This window comes from Delphinapterus leucas, chromosome 7 (genome assembly GCF_059928025.1).
Source record: "Delphinapterus leucas isolate spDelLeu-1000000601 "Yukka" chromosome 7, BTC_Dleu_Yukka2, whole genome shotgun sequence".
NCBI classification, from domain to species: Eukaryota; Metazoa; Chordata; class Mammalia; order Artiodactyla; family Monodontidae; genus Delphinapterus; species Delphinapterus leucas.
The window spans coordinates 13566504-13589803 of record NC_143135.1 but is presented as its reverse complement, the minus strand read 5'-3'; the positions used below and the strand labels follow the sequence as shown (position 1 = coordinate 13589803).

Genomic DNA, 23300 nt, shown 5'->3' with positions numbered 1-23300 from the left:
TGGTAGCTGCCAAATGGTGATCTTTTAATTCTGTCATTCCTTCTACATTTATTAGGGATCATCTTATTGTAAGGAAGAATTTTCTTTCACTCTGTCACTGTGGACTCATGGGTCCTTTCTTTATTCTAAGGGCTATAATTTGTTACTATCATTATTATAATGTTCAAATTATCCCAGGTTTGGCCAGTGGGAGTCAAAAAAAAAACGAACAACCTGGCTTCTGTGACTTTTGGAGATGTCCTGTCAATCTCTGAGTACTTTCTTACTTTCAGCGCAGCAAGATGTTCTAGGTTCATCCTACTTGCCTTCTAGTGGAGAATGGTATTTAGAAACCAAGATCTGGGTGCCAGTTGTGCACATTGTTACTGAGGTGTCATTGCTCCTAGGCCCTCTTAGCAGACAGAATTAGAAAATACATGTATTATGCACATGCCTAAATCTATATCTATGTTCTTTCTATCTATTTATCTATCTAAAGCCATGAGATGACACTGAAACCTCCCATTGCAATGCAATAGGATTTTTTAAAACATTTATTGGAGTATAATTGCTTTACAATGGTGTGTTAGTTTCTGCTTTATAACAAAGTGAATCAGCTATACATATACATATATCCCCATATCTCCTCCCTCTTGCGTCTCCCTCCCACCCTCCCTATCCCACCCCTCTAGGTGGTCACAAAGCACTGAGCTGATCTCCCTGTGCTATGCGGCTGCTTCCCACTAGCTATCTATTTTGGTAGTATATATAAGTCCATGCCACTCTCTCACTTCGTCCCAGCTTACCCTTCCCCCTCCCCACATCCTCAAGTCCATTCTCTACATCTGCGTCATTATTCCTGTCCTGCCCCTAGGTTCTTCATAACCATTTTTTTCCCCTTTAGATTCCATATATATGTGTTAGCATACGGTATTTGTTTTTCTCTTTCTGACTTACTTCACTCTGTATGACAGACTCTAGGTCCATCCACCTCACTACAAATAACTCAATTTCATTTCTTTTTAAGGCTGAGTAATATTCGATTGTGTATATATGTGCCACATCTTCTTTATCCATTCATCTGTCGATGGACACTTAGGTTGCTTCCATGTCCTGGCTGTTGTAAATAGAGCTGCAATGAACATTGTGGTACATGACTCTTTTTTTTTTTTTTTTTTTTTGCTGTACGCGGGCCTCTCACTGTTGTGACCTCTCCCGTTGCAGAGCGCAGGCTCCGGATGCGCAGGCTCAGTGGCCATGGCTCACGGGCCCAGCTGCTCCGCGGCATGTGGGATCTTCCCGGACCGGGGCACGAACCTGTGTCCCCGGCATCAGCAGGCGGACTCTCAACCACTGCGCCACCAGGGAAGCCCCCCATGACTCTTTTTGAATTATGGTTTTCATATGCCCAGTACTGGTATCGCTGGGTCATATGGTAGTCCTATTTTTAGTTTTCTAAGGAACTTCCATACTGTTCTCCACAGTGGCTGTACCAATTTACATTCCCACCAACAGTGCAAGAGGGTTCCCTTTTCTCCACACCCTCTCCAGCATTTATCGTTTGTAGATTTTTTGATGGTGGCCATTCTGACTGGTGTGAGATGATACCTCATTGTATTTTTGCTTTGCATTTCCCTAATGATTAGTGATGTTGAGCATTCTTTCACGTGTTTGTCGGCCATCTGTATATCTTCTTTGGAGAAATGTCTATTTAGGTCTTCTGCCCATTTTTGGATGGGGTTGTTTGTTATTTTGATATCGAGCTGCATGAGCTGCTTGTAAATTTTGGAGATTGGTCCTTTGTCAGTTGCTTCGTTTGCAAATATTTTCTCCCATTCTGAGTGCTGTCTTTTCGTCTTGTTTATGGTTTCCTTTGCTCTGCAAAAGCTTTTCAGTTTCATTAGGTCCCATTTGTTTATTTTTGTTTTTATTTCCATTTCTCTGGGAGGTGGGTCAAAAAGGATCTTGCTGTGATTTATGTCATAGAGTGTTCTGCCTATGTCTTCCTCTAAGAGTTTGAGAGTGTCTGGCCTTACATTTAGGTCTTTAATCAATTTTGAGTTTATTTTTGTGTATGGTGTTAGGGAGTGTTCTAATTTCATTCTTTTACATGTAGCTGTCCAGTTTTCCCAGCACCACTTATTGAAGAGGCTGTCTTTTCTCCACTGTATATTCTTGCCTCCTTTATCAAAGATAAGGCGACCATATGTGTGTGGGTTTATCTCTGGGCTTTCTATCCTGTTCCATTGATCTATATTTCTGTTTTTGTGCCAGTATCATACTGTCTTTTTTTTAATTTAATTAATTAATTTATTTATTTTTGGCTGTGTTGGGTCTTCGTTTCTGTGTGAGGGCTTTCTCTAGTTGCGGCGAGTGGGGGCCACTCTTCATCGTGGTGCGCGGGCCTCTCACTGTCGCGGCCTTCTCTTGTTGCAGAGCACAGGCTCCAGACACGCAGGCTTAGTAGCTGTAGCGCACGGGCTTAGTTGCTCCGCGGCATGTGGGATCCTCCCAGACCAGGGCTTGAACCCGTGTCCCCTGCATTGACAGGCAGATTCTCAACCACTGCGCCACCAGGGAAGCCCCATACTGTCTTGATTACTGTTGCTTTGTCTGAAGTCAGGGAGCCTGATTCCTCCAGCTCCGTTTTTCTTTCTCAAGATTGCTTTGGCTATTCGGGGTCTTTTGTGTTTCCATACCAATTGTGAAATTTTTTGTTCTAGTTCTGTGAAAAATGCCATTGGTAGTTTGATAGGATTGCATTGAATCTGTAGATTGCTTTGGGTAGTATAGTCATTTTCACAATGTTGATTCTTCTAATCCAAGAACATGGTATATCTCTCCATCTGTTTGTATCATCTTTAATTTCTTTCATCTGTGCCTTACAGTTTTCTGCATACAGGTCTTTTGTCTCCTTAGGTAGGTTTATTCCTAGGTATTTTATTCTTTTTGTTGCAGTGGTAAATGGGAGTGTTTCCTTAATTTCTCTTTCAGATTTTTCATCATTAGTGTATAGGAATGCAAGAGATTTCTGTGCATTAATTTTGTATCCTGCTACTTTACCATATTCACTGATTAGCTCTAGTAGTTTTCTGGTAGAGTCTTTAGGAGTCTCTATGTATAGTATCGTGTATCATGTCATCTGCAAACAGTGACAGCTTTACTTCTTCTTTTCCAATTTGGATTCCTTTTATTTCTTTTTCTTCTCTGATTGCTATAGCTAAAACTTCCAAAACTATGTTGAATAATAGTGGTGAGAGTGGGCAACCTTGTCTTGTTCCTGATCTTAGTGGAAATGGTTTCAGTTGTTCACCATTGAGAGTGATGTTGGCTGTGGGTTTGTCATATACGGCCTTTATTATGTTGAGGTAAGCTCCCTCTATGCCTACTTTCTGGAAGGTTTTTATCATAAATGGGTGTTGAATTTTGTCAAAAGCTTTTTCTGCATCTATTGAGATTATCATATGGTTTTTATCCTTCAGTTTGTTAATATGTTGTATCACATTGATTGATTTGCATATATTGAAGAATCCTTGCATTCCTGGAATAAACCCCACTTGATCATGGTGTATGATCCTTTTAATGTGCTGTTAGATTCTGTTTGCTAGTATTCTGTTGAGGATTTTTGCATGTATGTTTATCAGTGATAATGGCTTGTAGTTTTCTTTCTTTGTGACATCTTTGGCTGGTTTTGGTATCAGGGTGATGGTGGCCTCGTAGAATGAGTTAGGGAGTGTTCCTCCCTCTTGCAATGCAATGTGATTAATTTTAGCTTCTCCCTTTCCACATTTGTAACAGTCTCTGTTGATAATGAGAAATCTGACTCCTATTATCTGTAATGTATTTACTTATTTGGTTAATACAAGAATACACAGTTTGAGAATCACTCATCCATGACTGTGGAAAATAATCCTACAAGCTAGAGTTTAGCATTTCTTCATGGTTGTTTCTGTTTTTAGCCTGAAGATAGATATATATATATAGTCACAGTACTGTGTCTAAAAGTAACTTGGGTAATTATTATCCCCTTCCCTGTGTTATTTATTTAAAATACAGTTAGGCTCATTTGTTTCATGATTGTATTCAATTTTGGGTCCTCCTTCCCATCTTTGTTGTCTTTACTTGTTTATTTTTGGACTATTACCTTGTTTTATTATGCTTTGCTTTATTTATTTACATATTTTTTATTTTATTTAAATATAGTTGATTTACAATATTATATTAGTTTCAGGTGTACAACATAGTGATTTAATGTTTTTATAGATTATACTCCATTTAAAGTTATTACAAAATAATGGCTGTATTTCCTGTTCAATATATCCTTGTGACTTATTTATTTTATACATAGTAGTTTGTATCTCTTAATCCCCTAGCCCTATCTTGCCCCTCCCCGCTTCCCTTTCCCCACTGGTAACTCCTAGTTTGTTCTCTCTATCTGTGAGTCTGTTTCTGTTTTGCTATATTTATTCATTTGTTTTATTTTTTAGATTCCACATATAAGTGATAACACAGTATTTGTTTTTCTCAGTCTGACTTATTTCACTAAGCATAGTACCCTCTATGTCCATCCATGTTGTTGCAAACGGCAGAATTTCATTCTTTTTTATGGCTGAGTAATATTTATTTTATATATATATATACCACATCTTTTATCCATTCATCTGTTGATAGACACTTAGGTTTGTGCTTTGCGTTATTGCCCTTCCCAGATATTGTTTTTTTTACAAATTGAAGGTTTGTGGTAATCCAGCATCAAGGAATTCTATCAGCGCCATTTTTCCAACAGCATTTGCTCACTTCATATGTCACATTTTAGTAATTCCTACAATGTGTCAAATTTTTGCATTATTATTATGTTTGTTATGGTGAACTGTGATCAGTGATCTTTGATGTTACTATTGTAATTGTTTTGGGGCATCATGAACTGTGCCAAGACAGAAAACTGTGTGTTCTGACTGCTCCACCAACCAGCCATTCCCCCATCTCTCTCTTTCCTGAGGCCTCCCTATTCCCTGAGATACAACAATATTGAAATTAGGCCAATCAATAACCTTACAATGGCCTCTAAGTGTTCAAGTGAAAGGAAGAGTTGCATGTCTCTCATTTTAAATAAAAAGCTAGAAGTGATTAAGCTTAGTGAGGAAGGCATGTCTAAAGCCAAGACAGGCCAAAAGCTAGAGGCCTCTTGTGTCAAACAGTTAGCCACTCTGTAAATGCAAAGGAAAAGTTCTTGAAGGAAATTTTTGTTTTTCATTTTTCTTCATTAGAGAGTTTAATTTATTTTTTTAAATTTTTTAAAATTGGGCTTCCCTGGTGGCGCAGTGGTTGAGAGTCCGCCTGCCAATGCAGGGGAGGCAGGTTCGTGCCCCGGTCCGGGAAGATCCCACATGCCACGGAGCGGCTGGGCCCGTGAGCCATGGCTGCTGAGCCTGCGCTTCCGGAGCCTGTGCTCCACAACGGGAGAGGCCACAACAGTGAGAGGCCCGCGTACTGCAAAAAACAAAAACAAACAAACAAATTAATTAATTAAAAAGTGCTATTCTAGTGAATACATAAATAAGAAAGCAAAACAGCCTTATTGCTGATATGAAGAAAGCTTTAGTGGTCTGGTTAGAAGATCAAATCAGCCATAACATTCCCTTAAGCCAGAACTTTGAAGCTAGCAGAGATTGATTCATGAGGTTTAGGGAAAGAAGCTGTCTTCATAATATAAAACTACAAGGTAAAGCAGCAAGTATCCAGAAGATTTAGCTAAGATAACTCATGAAGATGACTCTACTAAACAACTGATTTTCAGTGTAGCCAAACAGCCTTACATTGGAAGGAGATACCATCTAGGGCTTTCATAGTTGGAGAGGAGGAGTCACTGCCTGGCTTCAAAGCTTTAGAGGACAGGCTGGCTCTTTTGTTAGGGGCTGAAACAGCTGGCGACTTAAAAGTTGAAGCCAGTGTTCATTTACCGTTCTGAAAATCCTAGGGCCCTTAAGAATTATGCTAACTCTACTCTCCCTGTGCTCTCTAAATGGAACAACAAAACCTGATGACAGCACATCTGTTTACAACATAGATTACTGAATATTTTAAGCCCACTGTTGAGACCTACTGCTCAGAAAAAAAAGATTCCTTTCGAAATATTCCTTCTCATTGACAATGCACCTGGTTACCCAAGAGCTGTGATGAAGGCATACCACAAGATTAACGTTGTTTTCATGCCTGCTAACACAACATCCATTCTGCAGCCCATGGATTAAGGAGTAATTTTTTCTTTCAAGTCTTATTATCTTAATGAATACATTTCATAAGGCTAAAGCTGCCATAGATAGTGATTCCCCTGATGGATCTGGGCAAAGGAAATTGAAAACCTTCTGGAAAGGATTCACCGTTCTAGATGCCATTAAGAACATTTGTGATTTCAATGGAACGGGATAGAAAGCCCAGAGATAAACCCACGCACCTATGGTCAAGTAATCTATGACAAAGGAGGCAAGGATATACAATGGAGAAAAGACAGCCTCTTCAGTAAGTGATGCTGGGAAAACTGGACAGCTACATGTAAAAGAATGAAATTAGAACACTCCCTAACACTGTACACAAAAATCAACTCAAAATGGATTAGAGACCTAAATGTAAGACCAGACACTATAAAACTCTTAGAGGAAAACATAGGAAGAACACTCTTTGACATAAATCACAGCAAGATCTTTTTTGATCCACCTCCTAGAGTAATGGAAATAAAAACAAAAATAAACAAATGGGACCTAATGAAACTTCAAAGCTTTTGCAAAGCAAAGGAAACTACATTCGAGATGAAAAGACAACCCTCAGAATGGGAGAAAATATTTGCAAACGAATCAACAGACAAAGGATTAATCTCCAAAATATATAAACAGCTCATGCAGCTCAATATTAAAAAAAGCAAACAACCCAATCCAAAAATGGGCAGAAGACCTAAATAGACATTTCTCCAAAGAAGACATAGAGATGGCCAAGAAGCACATGAAAAGCTGCTCAGCATCACTAATTATTAGAGAAATAATCAAAACTACAATGAGGTATCACCTCACACCGGTTAGAATGGGCATCGTTAGAAAATCTACAAACAACAACTGCTGGAGAGGGTGTGGAGAAAAGGGAACCCTCTTGCACTGTTGGTGGGAATGTAAATTGATACAGCCACTATGGAGAACAGTGTAGAGTGGAGGTTCCTTAAAAAACTAAAAATAGAATTACCATATGACCCAGCAATCCCATTACTGGGCATATACCCAGAGAAAACCATAATTCAAAAAGACACATGCACCCCAATGTTCACTGCAGCACTATTTACAATAGCCAGGTCATGGAAGCAACCTAAATGCCCATCCACAGACGAATGGATAAAGAAGATGTGGTACATATAGACAATGGAATATTACTCAGCCATAAAAAGAAACGAAATTGGGTCCTTTGTAGAGCCATGGATGAATCTAGAGACTGTCATACAGAGTGAAGTAAGTCAGAAAGAGCAAAACAAATATCGTATATTAATGCATATATGTAGAACCTAGAAAAATGGTACAGATGAACCAGTTTGCAGGGCACAAATAGACACACAGATGTGGGGAACAAATGTATGGATACCAAGAGGGGAAATTGGCCGTGGTGGTGGTGGTGGTTGTGTGATGAATTGGGAGATTGGGATTGACGTATATACACTAATATGTATAAAATAGATAACTAATAAGAACCTGTTGTATCAAAAAATAAAATATTCAAAAAAAAACCATTTGTGATTTCATGGAAAGAGGTCACAATACCAACATGAACAGGAGTTTAGAAGAAGTTGTTCCAACCCTCATGGATGACTTTGAGGGGTTCAAGACATCAGTGGAGGAAATAACTGCAGATGTGGCGAAAATAGCAAGAGAACTAGAATTAGAAGTGGAGCCTGAAGATGTGACTGAATTGCTGCCATCTTACGATAAAACTTTAATGGATGAGGAGAAAGTGGTTTCTTGAGATGGACTCTACTGCTGGTAAAAATGCTGTGAAGATTGTTGAAATGACAACAAGGGATTTAGAACATTACATAAACTTAGTTGATAAAGCAGTGGTAGGGTTTGAGAGGATTGACTCCTAGTTTGAAGGAAGTTCTGTGGGTAAAAAGCTATCAAATAGCACTGCATGCTTCAGAGAAATTGTTCTTGAAAGGAAGAGTCCATCAGTGGGGCAAACTTCATTGTTGTCTTATTTTAAGACATCGCCATGGCCACCCCACCTTCAGCACCACCACCCTGATCAGTCAGCAGCCATCCACGTGGAGGCAAGACCCTCCACCAGCAAAAAGATTACAATTTGCTGGAGGTTCAAATGATGGTCAGCATTTTTTAGCAACAAAATATTTTTTTTATTAAGGTGTAGTTGATGTACAATAAGTTTTAGGTATACAACATAATGATTCACAGTTTTAGAGGTTATATTCCATTTATAGTTATAAAATATTGACTGTATTCCCTGTTTGTACAGTATATCCTTGTAGATTATTTATTTTATACGTAGTAGTTTGTATGCAACAAAATATTTTTATTTTATTTTATTTTTGCGGTACGCGGGCCTCTCATTGTTGTGGCCTCTCCCGTTGAGGAGCACAGGCTCCAGACGCGCAGGCTCAGCGGCCATGGCTCACGGGCCTAGCCGCCCTGCGGCATGTGGGATCTTCCCAGACCAGGGCACGAACCCATGTCCCCTGCATCGGCAGGCAGACTCTCAACCACTGCGCCACCAGGGAAGCCCAACAAAATATTTTTAAATTCAAGTATATGTATATATATTTTAATTCATTTATTTAGTTATTTTTGGCTGCGTTGGGTCTTCGTTGTTTCACTCAGGCTTTCTCTAGTTGTGGTGAGCGGGGGCTACTCTTGGTTGTGGTGCGTGGGCTTCTCATTGCAGTGGTTTCTCTTGTTGTAGAGCATGGGCTCTAGGCGCGCAGGCTTCAGTAGTTGTGGCTTGCGGGCTCTAGAGTGCAGGCTCAGTAGTTGTGGTGCACGGGCTTAGTTGCTCCGCAGCATGTAGGATCTTCCTGGACCAGGGATCGAACCCGTGGCCCTTGCATTGGCAGGCAGATTCTTAACCACTGCACCACCAGGGAAGTCCTGTATATATTTTTTGACATAATGCTATTGCACTCTTAATAGACTATAGTATACTGTAGACATAACGTTTATATGCACCAAGAAACCAAAAAATTCATATGACTTGCTTTATTGTGGTGGTCTATAACTGAACCCACAGTATCTCCAAGGTGTGCCTGTATTAACATGGTCCAAAAATCAGATTCTTTATACAGGTACACTCAGAGAATGATATTCCCCTTTTCCTCCTGTCCTGTTCCCACCTCCTTCCTTTCCACCGCATTTCCATCCAGGCCCTGCAGTTAACCAATCTCAGTAGTTTGAGGTTTATTCTTCTTCTGTTTCTTTTTGCACAAATGAGCAGACACATTTATATTTTCTTATTTTTCCCTTTTCACAGAGTAGCACAGTATAGATATTCTTTTGTACTTTGCTTTTTTCACCTAATGTATCCTGGAAATTCATTCCATTTTAGTTATAGAGCTTTTCCTTATTAAAAAAAACTTATATTTTTATATGTCTGTGAGTCTGTTTCTGTTTTGTAAATAAGTTCATTTATATCATTTCTTAAGATTCCACATGTAAGTGATATCATATGATGTTTGTCTTGGTCTGACTTACTTCATTTAGTATGATAAACTCTAGGTCCATCCATGTTGCTACAAATGGCATTATTTCATTCTTTTTTGTGGCTGAGTAATATTCCATTTTGTGTGTGTGTGTGTGTGTATATATATATATACACATATATATATACACACACACATGCACATCTTATATCATCTTTATCCATTCATAGAAAACAAACTTACCACACAAACTTCCTAGTGGTTACCAAAGGGGAAAGGAGAGGAGAGGGATAAATTAGGAATTTGGGATTAGCATATACAAACAACTATATATAAAATAGATAAATAACAAGGTCCTACTGTATAACACAGGGAACTATATTCAATATCTTGTTATAAACTATAATGGAAAAGAATATGAATAAAATATATGTATAACTGAATCACTGCTGTACACCAGAAACTAACACAGCATATTGTAAACCAACTATATTTCAATAAAAAAGAAAATTTTATAGTAACATTAGGAGGATGTGTGATAGTGTCTTCAACCATTTCCTGTGTATGGGTATTTAGATTTCCAGTATTTTGTAATTGAACATCTTTTTATATCCTTACTGACCATTTTTATTTCTTTTTTTGTGAATTGTCTGTTCATGTTTTTACGGTCCATTTTTTTGTCCCTCTCCCATCATTTTTTTTTTTTTTTTTTCTTTTTTGCGGTACGCGGGCCTCTCACTGTTGTGGCCTCTCCCGTTGCGGAGCACAGGCTCCAGACGTGCAGGCCCTGCGGCCATGGCTCACGGGCCCAGCCGCTCCGCGGCACGTGGGATCTTCCCGGACTGGGGCACGAACCCGTGTCCCCTGCATCGGCAGGTGGACTCTCAACCACTGCACCACCAGGGAAGCCCCATTTTTTAAAAAAAATAAATTTATTTATTTATTTGTTTGTTTTTGGCTGCGTTGGGTCTCCGTTGCTGTGCGCGGGCTTTTCCCTGGTTGTGGCGAGTGGGGGCTACTCTTCATTGAAGTGCACAGGCTTCTCACTGTGGTGGCTTCTCTTGTTATGAAGCACGGGCTCTGGGCACGTGGGGCTCAGTACTTGTGGCTTATGGGCTCTAGAGCGCAGGCTCAGTAGTTGTGGCACACGGGCTTAGCTGCTCCACGGCATATGGGATCTTCCCAGACCAGGGATCAAACCATGTCCCCTGCATTGGCAGGCAGATTCTTAACCACTGTGCCTCCGGGGAAGTCCCTCCTATCATTTTTAAAGAGTTCTTCATATGTTAGTGATATGAGGCCTCTATTTGTGATATATTTTGCAAATATTTTCTTCCAGTTTCTTTTTCTTTATCCTTTATTATGTTTTGGCCATCCAATTAAATTTTTTTATGTAGTCAAATTTATTAATATTTCATTTTACTGCACCTGGATTTTGCATCAGAGTTAAAAGAACCTTCCTTATACCCAGGTCATAGAGAAATTCACTCATATTTTCTTCTAGTACTTGGTTTCATTTTCCTACACTCAGATCTCAGAGTCATTTGGAGTTTATTCTTGCATACAATGTAAGGTATGGATTTAATTTATCTTTTTCTAAATGGCTAATAAGCTGTCTCTGTACCATTTATTAAAACTCTGTCTTTGGGGACTTCCCTGGTGGTGCAGTGGTTAAGAATCCACCTGCCAATGCAGGGGACACGGGTTCAAGCCCTGGTCTGGGAAGATCCCACATGCCGCAGAGCAACTAAGCCCGTGCACCACAACTACTGAGCCTGTGCTCTAGAGCCCGCAAGCCACAACTACTGAGCCCGCAAGCCACAGCTGCTGAAGCCTGTGCGCCAAGAGCCCATGCTCGCAACAAGAGGAGCCACCGCAATGAGAAGCCCGCACACTGCAACAAAGAGTAACCCCTGCTTGCCGCAACTAGAGAAAGCCCACACGCAGCAGCGAAGACCCAATGCAGCCAAAAATAAATAAATAAATTTAAAAAAATACTAAAGAAAAAAAAATCTGTCTTTGCCCCAGTAATTTGAGATGTCGCCTTTATCACATACTAGGTTTCTGTGTGTGCCTAAGTCTGTTTCTGGACATTCTGTTTGGTTCTTCTGGTCTGTTGTCTATTCTGTTAAAATGTTGTCTTGTTTTCATTATAGAGGCTTTAGAGTATGTTTTAATATCTGGTAGAGCTTATCTTCTCCTGTAGTTTTTCTTTTGCAGTGTTTTCCTGGCAACTCTTGCATGTTTGTTTTTCCACATGAATTTTAGTATCAACTTATCTAGCTCTATAAAAAACTTGGTATTTTTATTGGGATTACATTAAAGTTATAAATTAAATTAGGGAGAACTGACTTCTTTTTGATGTTGAGCCATTCTATCCAAGGACAAGAAATGTCTTTCAATTTGTTCAAGTCTATATTGTATCTTGTGCTACAGTGTCTTCTCTTATGTTTTTTTTCCTCCTTGGCACCTTATTTTATATATTTGTGTTTTCTTCCTTATTTTTCTTGAGTAAATTAGCTAGTGATTGGAAACAAACAAAATACCTAAGAATTTGACTTATTAATTAGGCTTATTATTTTTCTATTTTGTACCTCATTAATTTCTGCTTTGATCTTAATTTTTTTCCCTTATACTTCCTTTTGGTTCACTTTGCTGTTCTTTTTCTAAAAGCTTTTTGAGCTGCCAATTTGGTTAATTTATTTTTTATTTTATTTTCGTTTTAAAAGTATTTATTTGGTTGTGTGGGGTCTTAGTTGCGGCTCGCCGGCTCCTTAGTTGTGACACACTGTCTCCTTAGTTGTGGCATGTGAAGTCTTAGTTGTGGCATGCATGTGGGATCTAGTTCCCTGCCTAGGGATGGAACCCAGGCCCCTTGCATTGGGAGCTCGGAGTCTTATCCGCTGCACCACCAGGGAAGTCCCTGGTTAATTTATCTTCGATCTTCAGTTTTTACCGAGTAGGGCTATGAATGGAAAACACCATTCATGGAAAACACTATGTTTGTTTGAATTATTGAATTATGTTTGAATTATTTTTTTTTTTAGAAACTCTCTAATTTCAGTGTGTATTCCCCTTTCACTCAAGAGTTAATAGGTGGTTTTAAAATTTCCAGATGGGAGGGCCCTTTAGCATTTTGATTTTCAGTTTTGCTGCATTATAATCCAAGAATATAGTTTGTAATATTTCTACTTTATGGAACTGATTTTTCTGAGAACCGTTTGATCAATTTCTGTGAATGTACCTGTGTGCTTGAGGTGTGTAGATGTGTTCTCCTTTATCCACGTGTAAAGTTCAGTATATATATATATATATATATATATATATATATGTCCATAAATGTACCTTATCAGTTATTTAGGTCATTTATATCCTTGTTTATTTTCGGTTCACTTGATATGTCTTGTGCTGAGTTTGGTGTGTTGAATTCTGTTAGTGTATTTCTGCCTGTCTCCTTGCATCATTTATAGTCTTTCACTTTATAAAGGCAGTTGCTGTGTTGTTGGGTGCAGATACTTGTAACTGTTAATTACTCATTGTGAACTGTGGCTTTTAGCAGTAAAAGTGTCCTTCTTTACTTTCAACTTGAGCTTCACTATCCCTGCTCTCTTTGTTTCCATTCTCCTGTTATACTTTTGTCCATCCCTTTAACGTTAGCCTCTATGAATCACTTTGTTTTGTCTCATATATAGCATCGTTGAGTCTTGCTTTGTGAGTCAAATTAAAAATCTTTTTGTTTTTTAAAAAGTGAGTTAAGCCCATTCATATTTATTGATATGATTAATAGAATTAGTATCTCATATGATTTCGTTATTTTTATGTATATTATGTTTCATTTACTGTGTTTTTTCCCTGTGTGATCTTTTCTTGACTTTTCAAATAATTTCATATATTTAGTAAGGTTTGCATTTTTGTTCTACTCATTATCTTTGGTCTTACACCTTTTTGAAATGCCCTTAGTTTCTTATATTCTTTTAGTTGTTACAGTCAGTGAGTTTACTTTCTCTTTCTCTTCTCCTCTCATACTTTTAGTTGTATTATTTCTACTTGTCAGACAGTTAATAAGTCCTTTTGCTGAAGCATTCATCTCCTGGTTGGATGAAGCTTGTCCACTAGTCGATTTTTCAAGAAGGGTTATGGGTATAGAGTTTCCTGAGTTTTTATGTGTTTATAACTGGTTTTCTGTAGCCTTGACACCTGAAGCTCAGCATGATTGAATATAAAATCCATGGTTCACATTTTCCTTCCTTGAATATTTGAAAATATAGCTTTATCATTGCTTGCTTTGTATGTTGTTTTTGAAATCTGATGCCGGTGTAATTGTTTTGCTCTTATAAGGGAGTTGAGTTTTTTTGCTTCCAGGCGTTGAAGGATTTTTCTTCATCTTTGAAGTCTCAGTTTTTTTAGGACACGTCTCAGAGTTCAGTGTTTCAGATCAGCTTTGCCAGGTTCCCAGTGGATCCTTTCAATATGCACATCCAATCTTTTATTTCTGTGAAGTTTTCTTGGACTATATTATACATATTAACTCTGTTCCATTGCTTTCTTTTTCTTATTGAGGGACTCATTTCTTTAGTGTGAGTTCCATTTCGACCACTTTCTGCTTTTAATTACTTCCCATTGTTTTGTCCATTTATTATTTTTATTTTTGGCTGCATCAGGTCTTAGTTGCAGCACACAGGATCTTCGTTGTGGTACGTGGGCTCTCTAGTTGAGGCACGCGGGCTCAGTAGTTGTGGCGTGCGGGCTTCGTTGCCCCGCAGCATGTGGGATCTTAGTTCCCTGACCAGGGATCAAACCTGCATTTGATCCCTGGTCAGGGATCATTGCAGGAAGGATTCTTTACCACTGGACCACCAGGGAAGTCCCTGTCCATTTTTTTTTTTTTTTAACATCTTTATTGGGGTATAATTGCTTTACAATGGTGTGTTAGTTTCTGCTTTATAACAAAGTGAATCAGCCATACATATACATATGTTCCCATATGTCTTCCCTCTTGCGTCTCCCTCCCTCCCACTCTCCCTATCCCACCCCTGTCCATTTATTTTTAATTATTGATTTAAAAATTTTTTTTGATTTATTTTATTTTTGGCTGGGTTGGGTCTTTGTTGCTGCGTGCGGGCTTTCTCTAGTTGCGGCAAGCGGGGGCTACTCTTCATTGGCGGTGTGCAGGCTTCTCATTGCAGTGGCCTCTCCCGTTGCGGAGCACGGGCTCCAGGCGGGTAGGCCTCAGCAGCTGTGGCACGCAGGCCCAGCAGCCGTGGCTCGCGGGCTCTAGACACAGGTTCAACAGTTGTGGTGCACAGGCTTAGTTGTTCCACGTCATGTGGGATCTTCCCAGACCAGGGCTCGAACCCGTGTCCCCTGCATTGGCAGGCAGATTCTTAACCACTGTGACACCAGGGAAGTCCCTAATTTTTAAATTTCTGATTCATTCTTTTTCACATACCAAAAATTTGCTTGAGGATATTTATTTCAGTTAGTTTTCTTGTTTCATGGTTGTGTTTGGGAAAGAATCTTTGTTAGCTGAGGTATTTTGGTTCTTACTGTTTTCCTATAGTATCTTGGTATAGATGTACTTACTTTTCGTCTATTCATTTTGTAGATTTGGGGTTATTTACAAGTTTCCTAATTCATTGAATCCACTTCTTTGATCTAGTGGATATTTTCCCCTCGTCATCTCCACACAAGTTTTTTGTTTTTTTTTTTTGAGATGTGGAACCAGGTCTTATTAGGACCACACAAGTTTTGATATTCGATGTACAGTTAGATAAAGTGGTTTGAAGTTTGGGTGTTCTCTGTATTCGAGTTATGTTGAAGGTGTGGTTTTTGTGTAGCTTTGTTGTTCTTCATGTTGTTTGTGGAGGATATGTGGAGATATTTGGATAAAGGTAACTGCCCTAATTCTCATTTTTCTCTCACCTGTCAGTTTAACGTGTTTTTTTTTTTAAGTCATTCTGCTTATTGGGTGGAGAATGGATTGTAGGCAGCAAAAGTAGAACTAGGGAGACTAGTGGTTCAGGGGAGAGGTGTATGTGATGGGACCAGGTGTAGAAGTGGTGAGGGGTGGTTGGATTGGGGATGTACGTTGAAGATTGAGCTGGCAAGGTTTGCCTAAGAATTGGATGTGTGGGGTGAGGAATTGAGCAGAGTCAAGGATGCCTAGAAGGAGTCAGTGGACACTCAGCAGCAGTATCCCTTGAAGGGGAGAGTGGCTGGAGTGTGAGCTATACCCCTCCCTGAGTACTGCTTTTCTCTCTCAAGGTTACAAGCCCGGTGAAGGGAAACGAGGGGATGCTTGTGAAGGCGACAGTGGGGGACCGTTTGTCATGAAGGTAAGCTGAGTTCCCAGAAGGCCAGGAGCTGGCAGGTAGATCCTTCTGGGGTGGATGAGGAGGGACCCAAGTTTTCAGAAACAATTGCTTGACAGGGTAATACTGACACTACCTTGGACTTGACTCTATTGGAAATCCCATGTTTCTTCCTCAGAGCCCCTTTAACAACCGCTGGTATCAAATGGGCATCGTCTCATGGGGTGAAGGCTGTGACAGGGATGGAAAATATGGCTTCTACACACATGTGTTCCGCCTGAAGAAGTGGATACAGAAGGTCACTGAACGGTTTGGAAGTTAGGGGGCCACCCACATTCTACACTGCTCACTGCAAAATCACAGAAGCCAATCCAGTGAAAGAATTATTTTTGTGGCTTGTTCCTAAAACTGTATTTCTCAATAAAAGTGACCCTATCAATGAGCCTCAGTGCTCACAGTGCTGTTCATGGGTAGCTCAGGAAGAGCCAATCCTACTACTGGACAAGCAGGACTTAAAGAATCCACCACCCCTAGAACAGGGTCCAGTGAGAGGTGAGATGGCAGCCTGAATTTATGAGCATTTAAAATGTTCCAGACTTGGGGCTTTAATAGATTATTTCATTTAATCCTCACAAAAGGTAGTAAACTGAGACTTGGAGAAGTTCCTTGTCCAAGGTCACATGGCTAAGAAGGGTCAAAGTCTGACTTGAAATATAGGAGAAACTGAAGCCTGTGCTTTTAGCCACTTTAGGCTGTGAAGAGCTGTTCTGGGACCAGAGAAGAGGCTGGAGGAGGGTAGGCTAGTGAGGTGGGGAGTAGTTACATCTTTCTTATGTTATTAAAATATCAGGGCTTCCCTGGTGGCGCAGTGGTTGAGAGTCCGCCTGCCGATGCAGGGGACGCAGGTTCGTGCCCCGGTGCAGGAAGATCCCACATGCCGCAGAGCGGCTGGGACCGTGAGCCATGGCCGCTGAGCCTGCGCGTCCAGAGCCTGTGCTCCGCAGCGGGAGAGGCCACAACAGTGAGAGGCCCGTGTACCGCAAAAAAAAATCAGATCTGTGCCGCCCAAAGGCTCAGTATTTTAAGTGTCTTCACTCGCAAGGGTTGTGGGATAGCAGTTCTGAGTAGGGGCCCTAGCACCAGACTGCCTGGGTTCATATTCTGGCTCCAGCCTTAAAAGGGATAGTCACGGGAACTCCCTGGTGGTCCGGTGGTTAGGACTCCGTACTTTTAATGCCAGGGCCCAGGTTCCATCCCTCGTCAGGGAACTAGGATTCCACAAGCCACGCAGCATGACCAAAAGAAAGGGGGGGGGGATAACCATGGTTATGTCACTTGACCTCCCTGAGCCTCAGTTCCCTTACGTGTAAGATGTATATAATGACATTACTTACCTAATAAGGTTTTGAGGATTAAATAAGGTCATTTGCATGTGTACTTAGCAAAATGCCTGGTACCTGGTCAGCTCTCTGTTAAGTCGCGGCTGCTTTTATTCTCACTACTGCCTGGCGTGGTGAAGTTCCTCTGCCACTTCCCACTTCCCTCTCTGGTCTCTGAAATAGCATAGTGTTGGAGTTGCTGCTTCCTGGAGTTTCTACTCTCACAGCTGTTATCAGAATTGAGTAATTTGTTTTTCTGAGAAATGGGAACAAGAAGATGTAGAAGTGGATTCTTACAGGGTTTGGGCAAAATCTTAGGAGTCACAGAACTTTCAAGATGCCTTTTCACAGCACATTCTTCAAGGTTACTGATGGCAGAGGTTACTGTCTGGGATGGAGCACGGCTCTGACACATCGTTGCCCTTCCACGTAGCTCCAGAGTTACTGGCTGACATTGGTGTATTGCTCTTCCTGTTGGGTGCATTTATGACTCGGGGAAGCAGGCACTACAGCCTACAATAATGTGTGACAGCGAGTTGCCACTGGTGTGAGGTGCTGATCACTTGGTGACCATCTGGAGGACTGTTGAGAAGTCTCACCCCTGGGCTTGGAGGGGGTGGAGCACGGGTGCCTTGTGGTCACCTTCTCGGCCTAGGATCTAAGATCTTTAGCTATCATGGCTTAAAGCAGGAAGGGACTTAAGGTAGGTAACCTTCACCCCCCTCCCCTCCCCTTTTTTTCCATTCCCATTTTTTAGTACATCAGGGAAGAGAAAATTAGGACTGAGTTCCTTGTCCTCATTCTTCGGTTCTAGTTGACCAGAAACCAGGGTAAAACTGGGAACTCAGTGAGCTTGCAGGATCTTGACAGCCCTGAGCTTTAACCAGAGCAGGGGGAAGGGATTAAAAGTTAGTTGTAATACCCCAAAATCTGGTTTTTAAACAAGGGCGCACATCCTCACAAGACTGCTGGACTTTGGTTTTTCAAATTAGCTGTGCTAATTCCAGACCCAAGCACAGCCATTCTTTCTAAATGTGTTCCTTCTCTACAGCAACGAACTCCTCTATCTTCCCTTCAGTGAAGGCCTACTTCCTGTGTGCATTAAAAGGGAGAGAGGCAGGTTTAATTTCTTATCTCAGGCAGCACAGGAGCCATCTCAAAATCATGACTAGAATCAATACAGGACTAATTTTTCATCAACCTTTCATTTCTAACACCAGTTCAGTAAAAAGTGGTGGAGAAAAGTTCCTTTGGACAATGTTTTCTGACTGTGGAAGGAGGTCTTGTGGAATGTTATTGCAGATGTGAATCCTGTTTATTTCTAGTCTTTACTGAGTGTGAAGGAACTGTTAGTCTAGATTCAGAGACTCTGCTAACCAGGCAGGAAGCCCCTATGCTCTCTGTACTCCTTTAGTCAGATGACCCCAAATCTAGCTGTGGTGTGACAGCCACTGTAGCCCAGCTAATCCCTGGGCACAATGTCATATGTACTTGGGCAGTAAAAGTAGTAGGGAGCCTAAGAGCTCCTTGGAACCATGGTGATTGATGATGGGGTGGAAGTCGGGACCAAAATCTCAAAACAGGGAAGAATGAGATTTCTCTGCTCCCCTAGGAGTTGCATGCAGAAAGCAGGAGAGGTGAGTGCCTCTTATTCCAAAGGAGTGAAAGGACCAAGCCTGTGAGCCAAGAAAAGGTAGAGCTCCTTAAGCAGCAATTATGAACCTTTCTCTAACTAACTGGCTGAATACCCAGCTGGTCCCAAGAACAGGTGATGGAGAGCTGCCCAACACTCCCAGATACGGAGCATCTTGGGACACAGTTATAGTTAATGCAAACTTTATTTATAAAAGACTCTTAAATTAGTTGTATCATGCCATGCATTCATATAGAATACAGTGACCCTTCAGGGCTACAAGGAGAAGAGCTCACAAACTCAAAGGAAAACTAGTAAAGCGTTTCTAATAGTTAAAAGCTAGGAAAGATTAGGACAATTTTACAAATGAGCAATTAAAAATAAAAGAAAAAGGATATGGAAACTAGTCTGAGCTGAGAGAAGGGCAGCTGTTTACAGGTCTGTACACTAAACTAAGACACAGACAGTCTTCTAGAGAGGCAGGATGCTGGCGGAGAGAAGCGGAGGATGTGCAAAGACTTGTGCCACAACGACTCCTCCCCCAGGTCCACGGTATGATACATACAACCAGTTTGTGTACACTAGGCCTGCCAAGGCCACTTTAACTATGAGGACTCCTAGTTTAGTAAACTAAAGCTGCAGGGTGCCAGGGGAGTGGGGCGGCTTCATTTGCGACTGCTCTTTATTCTCTCCAGTCTTTTTTTCAAGTCATCAATGTTAGCTGTGGAGGAGGAGGATGTAGTCATGGTTCCTGAAGAGTGAGTCTGGTTGGAATCCAGATCTGAATGCTGGTGCTGCTCCCGTGACTCCCGGAGCTGCGAGAGTTTGCTGTGCAGCATGTCTGTGGAAGAAGCAACAGTAGGAACTGCTGGTTTGGAAAGCAAAGAGGTCAGCGGAGGTCGGTCATCTTGCTGTTGAGAGAAGAAGAAACATTGTCCAATCAGGTCAGGATGTGGCTCTGGAGCAACATACACTGAGGCTGGGAACGCTGCTCCTCTGGCCAGCCTGTCCCTGACCTGTTGGTCATCGCCCTCCCTGCCCCACACAGAAGGAGAGGAGCAGTACCTTTGTATTGTCCAGACCACATCGCTGTCGCAGGATTTTTAGCCTTTCCAGGTAGACAGATGGTCCCACCTCTTCTCCATTTGTGTTACCTATGGAGGACACTGTGCTTGTGGGAGTGGGCACACATGTGACTTCCATCTGGGGGGAGATGCCTAAGTAGGAAATATAGAAGGAATATTCAGATATACACACCCCCACCCCGACTGCCCTCGTTAACCTCCCACCAAAGGGAACAATTTGGCCCTTGAATATCACCACTGTACTTGAAGACTAAAAAAATCCACAAGAATCTACCTGGAGTTCGTGATAAAGGGTGCTCTTAAATATACAAGATACGCTTAATGAGAACTTCCAGAACTGATTGATAGAGAAGGGCACTGAATGTTAAGTTGGACCATCCATCTACATCCTGAGCTATGCAAGGGTTGTATTCTTATAATCCCACGGCTGACCTGGGCAATCCAAAGAGCCTAAGCTACTCCTGAGTATATGGTAAGTGCCCAAGTGAAGAACCTAAGAACTTTATTTTATTTTACTTTTTTTTGAAGAATTATTGCTATTTCATCTTTATTTTTTTGGGCTGTGTTGGGTTTTCGTTGCTGCGCGCGGGCTTTCTCTAGTTATGGCGAGCGGGGGCTGCTCTTCGCTGCAGTGCCCACGCTTCTCATTGCAGTGGCTTCTCTTGTTGCAGAGCACAGGCTCTAGGCATGCAGGCTTCAGTAGTTGCAGCATGCGGGCTCAGTAGCTGCGGTGCACAGGATTCAGTAGTTGTGGCTTGCAGGCTGTAGAGCACAGGCTCAGTAGTTGTAGCACATGGGCTTAGTTGTTCCGCGGCATGTGGGATCTTCCCAGACCAGGGCTCGAACCCGTGCCCCCTGCGCTGGCAGGCGGATTCTGAACCACTGCGCCACCAGGGAAGTCCCCCTAAGGGCTTTAAATGTTTGCAAGAATTAGACTAGGTTTGGACCAGGTGATACACAGGGCAAAGCTCTTATTCAAACTGGGGAGGACAGCAAGGAGCTCAAGGCTACTGTCTCTTCATAAGGAGGAGGGGTAAACTGCGGTGTCCAACAAAGGAGGGGTAGGAACTGGAGCATCCGAGATCAATATTCTGGCAGCAGAGGGGAAACCAAAACCAAACCAAACCGAACCAAAATCCATCACAGTTCTAAATTTCTGAGAGGGAACAGTCACAAAATGCAGGCATTTAAAATATCCAGTTTGATATCAATGAAAAGGCATTATATTAGTCAAAAGATAAAGTACTGGGAAGAAGAACGGAAACTGAAAAGTAAAAGAGGTTACTCTAGGGAAAGGAAGAAGAACGGAAACTGAAAAGTAAAAGAGGTTACTCTAGGGAAAGGAAGAAGAACGGAAACTGAAAAGTAAAAGAGGTTACTCTAGGGAAAGGAAGAAGAACGGAAACTGAAAAGTAAAAGAGGTTACTCTAGGGAAAAAGGAATCTTTTAATGTAGAGATGAGAACACTCTGAGAGGGTGAAAAATGAAGACTAATGCAAAAGGCAGCAATAAGAGAAGACTGAACACTTTAAGGCATTCAGTTACCAGTGGGGTTACACGCTTGTGTTGCAAATGTTGAACATCACAAGAAAGGACTCTGGAAATGAGAAACAGAGGCTCTACCCTGATCAGCTCAACGATGGGATGTCCATATGTGGCTACTGGACACTGCTCGCTGTGCTTCAAGAAAGAGACTCCAAAAAAAAACAAAGAAACAGACTCCAGGTCTCGGAGAGGGGTAATTTAAGGTGTTGAAAACAAGAACAACTATTGGAAAAACAAACAAACAACAAAGGGACTTCCCTGGTGGTCCAGTGGCTAAGACTCCACGCTCCAAATGCAGGGGGCCTGGGTTTGATCCCTGGTCAGGGAACTAGATCCCACATGCATGCCGAAACTAAAGATCTCACATGCTGCAACGAAGATCCTGCACACGGCATCGAAGATCCTGCGTGCCGCAATTAAGACCCGGCACAGCCAAATAAATAAATAAATAAATGTTAGAAAAATATTAAAAAACAAAGAAAAAACAAGAACAAAAAGAAACAATGTAAGAGAATACAATTGACCCTGCAGCTTAGAAAGACACATGGTGAGAGAGAACATGACTGGAATCTGAAAACCACAAAGGAACAGTTTCACAGGCAAACAAATTTTAGAATGTAAGAGTAGGTGAGCTTCACCAAACTCAGAAAGAACTAAATGCAGGACCAATGTGAGGGCTGTCCTCTGCATGATGAGGGAACTTCAGCAGTTGGGCCTTTTTTTTGGTTTAAGGCTCTTGACAGCTATTTTTTATAACTGATACCTCCTAAATCTTCCTTTTGTCCCTAGGTCCCTGAGCAGTAACTCTCCAGTATAGGCGTTTTCACTGGGGGGACAGTAATATTTCAGCTTAACATTAGGATAAGCATTCACTCATATATTAAACAAAATACCTACTGAATGCCCACCACGTGCCAGGCAACAAAACGGACAAAAATCTTTACCCTTGTGGATTGACTGACTGATTTGCCACACAGCTTGTAGGATCTTAGTTCCCCGACCAGGGATTGAACCCAGGCCCTCAGCAGTGAGAGCACAGAGTCCTAACCGCTGGACCGCCATGGAATTCCCACCCTTGTGGATTTTTAATTCTAGCAGAGACGGATATCACACAATTAATCTAATAAACATTATGTTACATGGTGTGTTAGAGGAGGTTATGTACTATGGGGGTGTGAGGGGTAGGTTGCAAATTTTAAATGAAGCCTCACTTCATTTAAAATGAAGGCAGTGACAAAGATGTGGAGGAAACAAAGACTGTCCTGGAGAACAGCAGTCTACACACAAGAAACGGCCAGTGCAAAGGCCCTAAGAAGGTGTACGCCTGGTGCGTTCCAGGAACAGCAAGGGGGCTGGTGAGGCTGAAGTGGAACAGAAGTCAGAGAGTAGGAGAGAGGCAGTTCTAGAGGTATCAGGGGACCACATCATGTCAGACCTCACAGGCCTTTCTTGTAAGGCTTTTTGCTCCGCTGAGTGAAAGGGAGAGCCTTTGGAAATGTCTGAGGCACGCTGTTTCGATGCTATGTGTGGGAATGACTACAGGGAGGCGAGAGTGGCAGTGGGGAGATGGTGCAGGAGAGCGCTGCAATCCACGTAAGAGAAGATGCTGTTCAGACCAGGGCAGTGGCAGTGAAGGAGATGAGAGGCGTGGGTGGATTCTGTGTGTTTTGTAAGTAAAGCCAAAAG

General features: G+C 41.6%; 2 protein-coding genes across 8 annotated transcripts in view; one reads left to right on the top strand and one right to left on the bottom strand.

Annotated features, from left to right (window-relative positions):
- F2 (coagulation factor II, thrombin) overlaps positions 1 to 19253 on the top strand; it is a 36068-nt gene extending 16815 nt beyond the window's left edge. Inside the window, exons 14-15 of the mRNA XM_022592085.2 lie at positions 15926 to 15996; positions 16151 to 19253. Of these exons, the coding sequence (XP_022447793.1) occupies positions 15926 to 15996; positions 16151 to 16294 (215 nt within the window). The 3' untranslated portion in view covers positions 16295 to 19253. The remainder of the gene's footprint in view (positions 1 to 15925; positions 15997 to 16150) is intronic.
- CKAP5 (cytoskeleton associated protein 5) overlaps positions 19171 to 23300 on the bottom strand; it is a 113810-nt gene continuing 109680 nt past the window's right edge. For 5 of the 7 annotated variants that reach the window (XM_089914098.1, XM_022592082.2, XM_089914099.1 and 2 more), the window contains 2 exons: positions 20050 to 20201; positions 19171 to 19895 (listed from right to left, as the gene is read on the bottom strand). In XM_089914098.1, coding sequence (XP_089770224.1) covers positions 19650 to 19895; positions 20050 to 20201 — 398 coding nt within the window. In that variant the 3' untranslated portion in view covers positions 19171 to 19649. Of the gene's footprint in view, positions 19896 to 20049; positions 20202 to 20586; positions 22018 to 23300 lie in introns of those variants that run through there. The other 2 variants (XM_089914102.1, XM_089914103.1) reach the window with 2 other exon arrangements.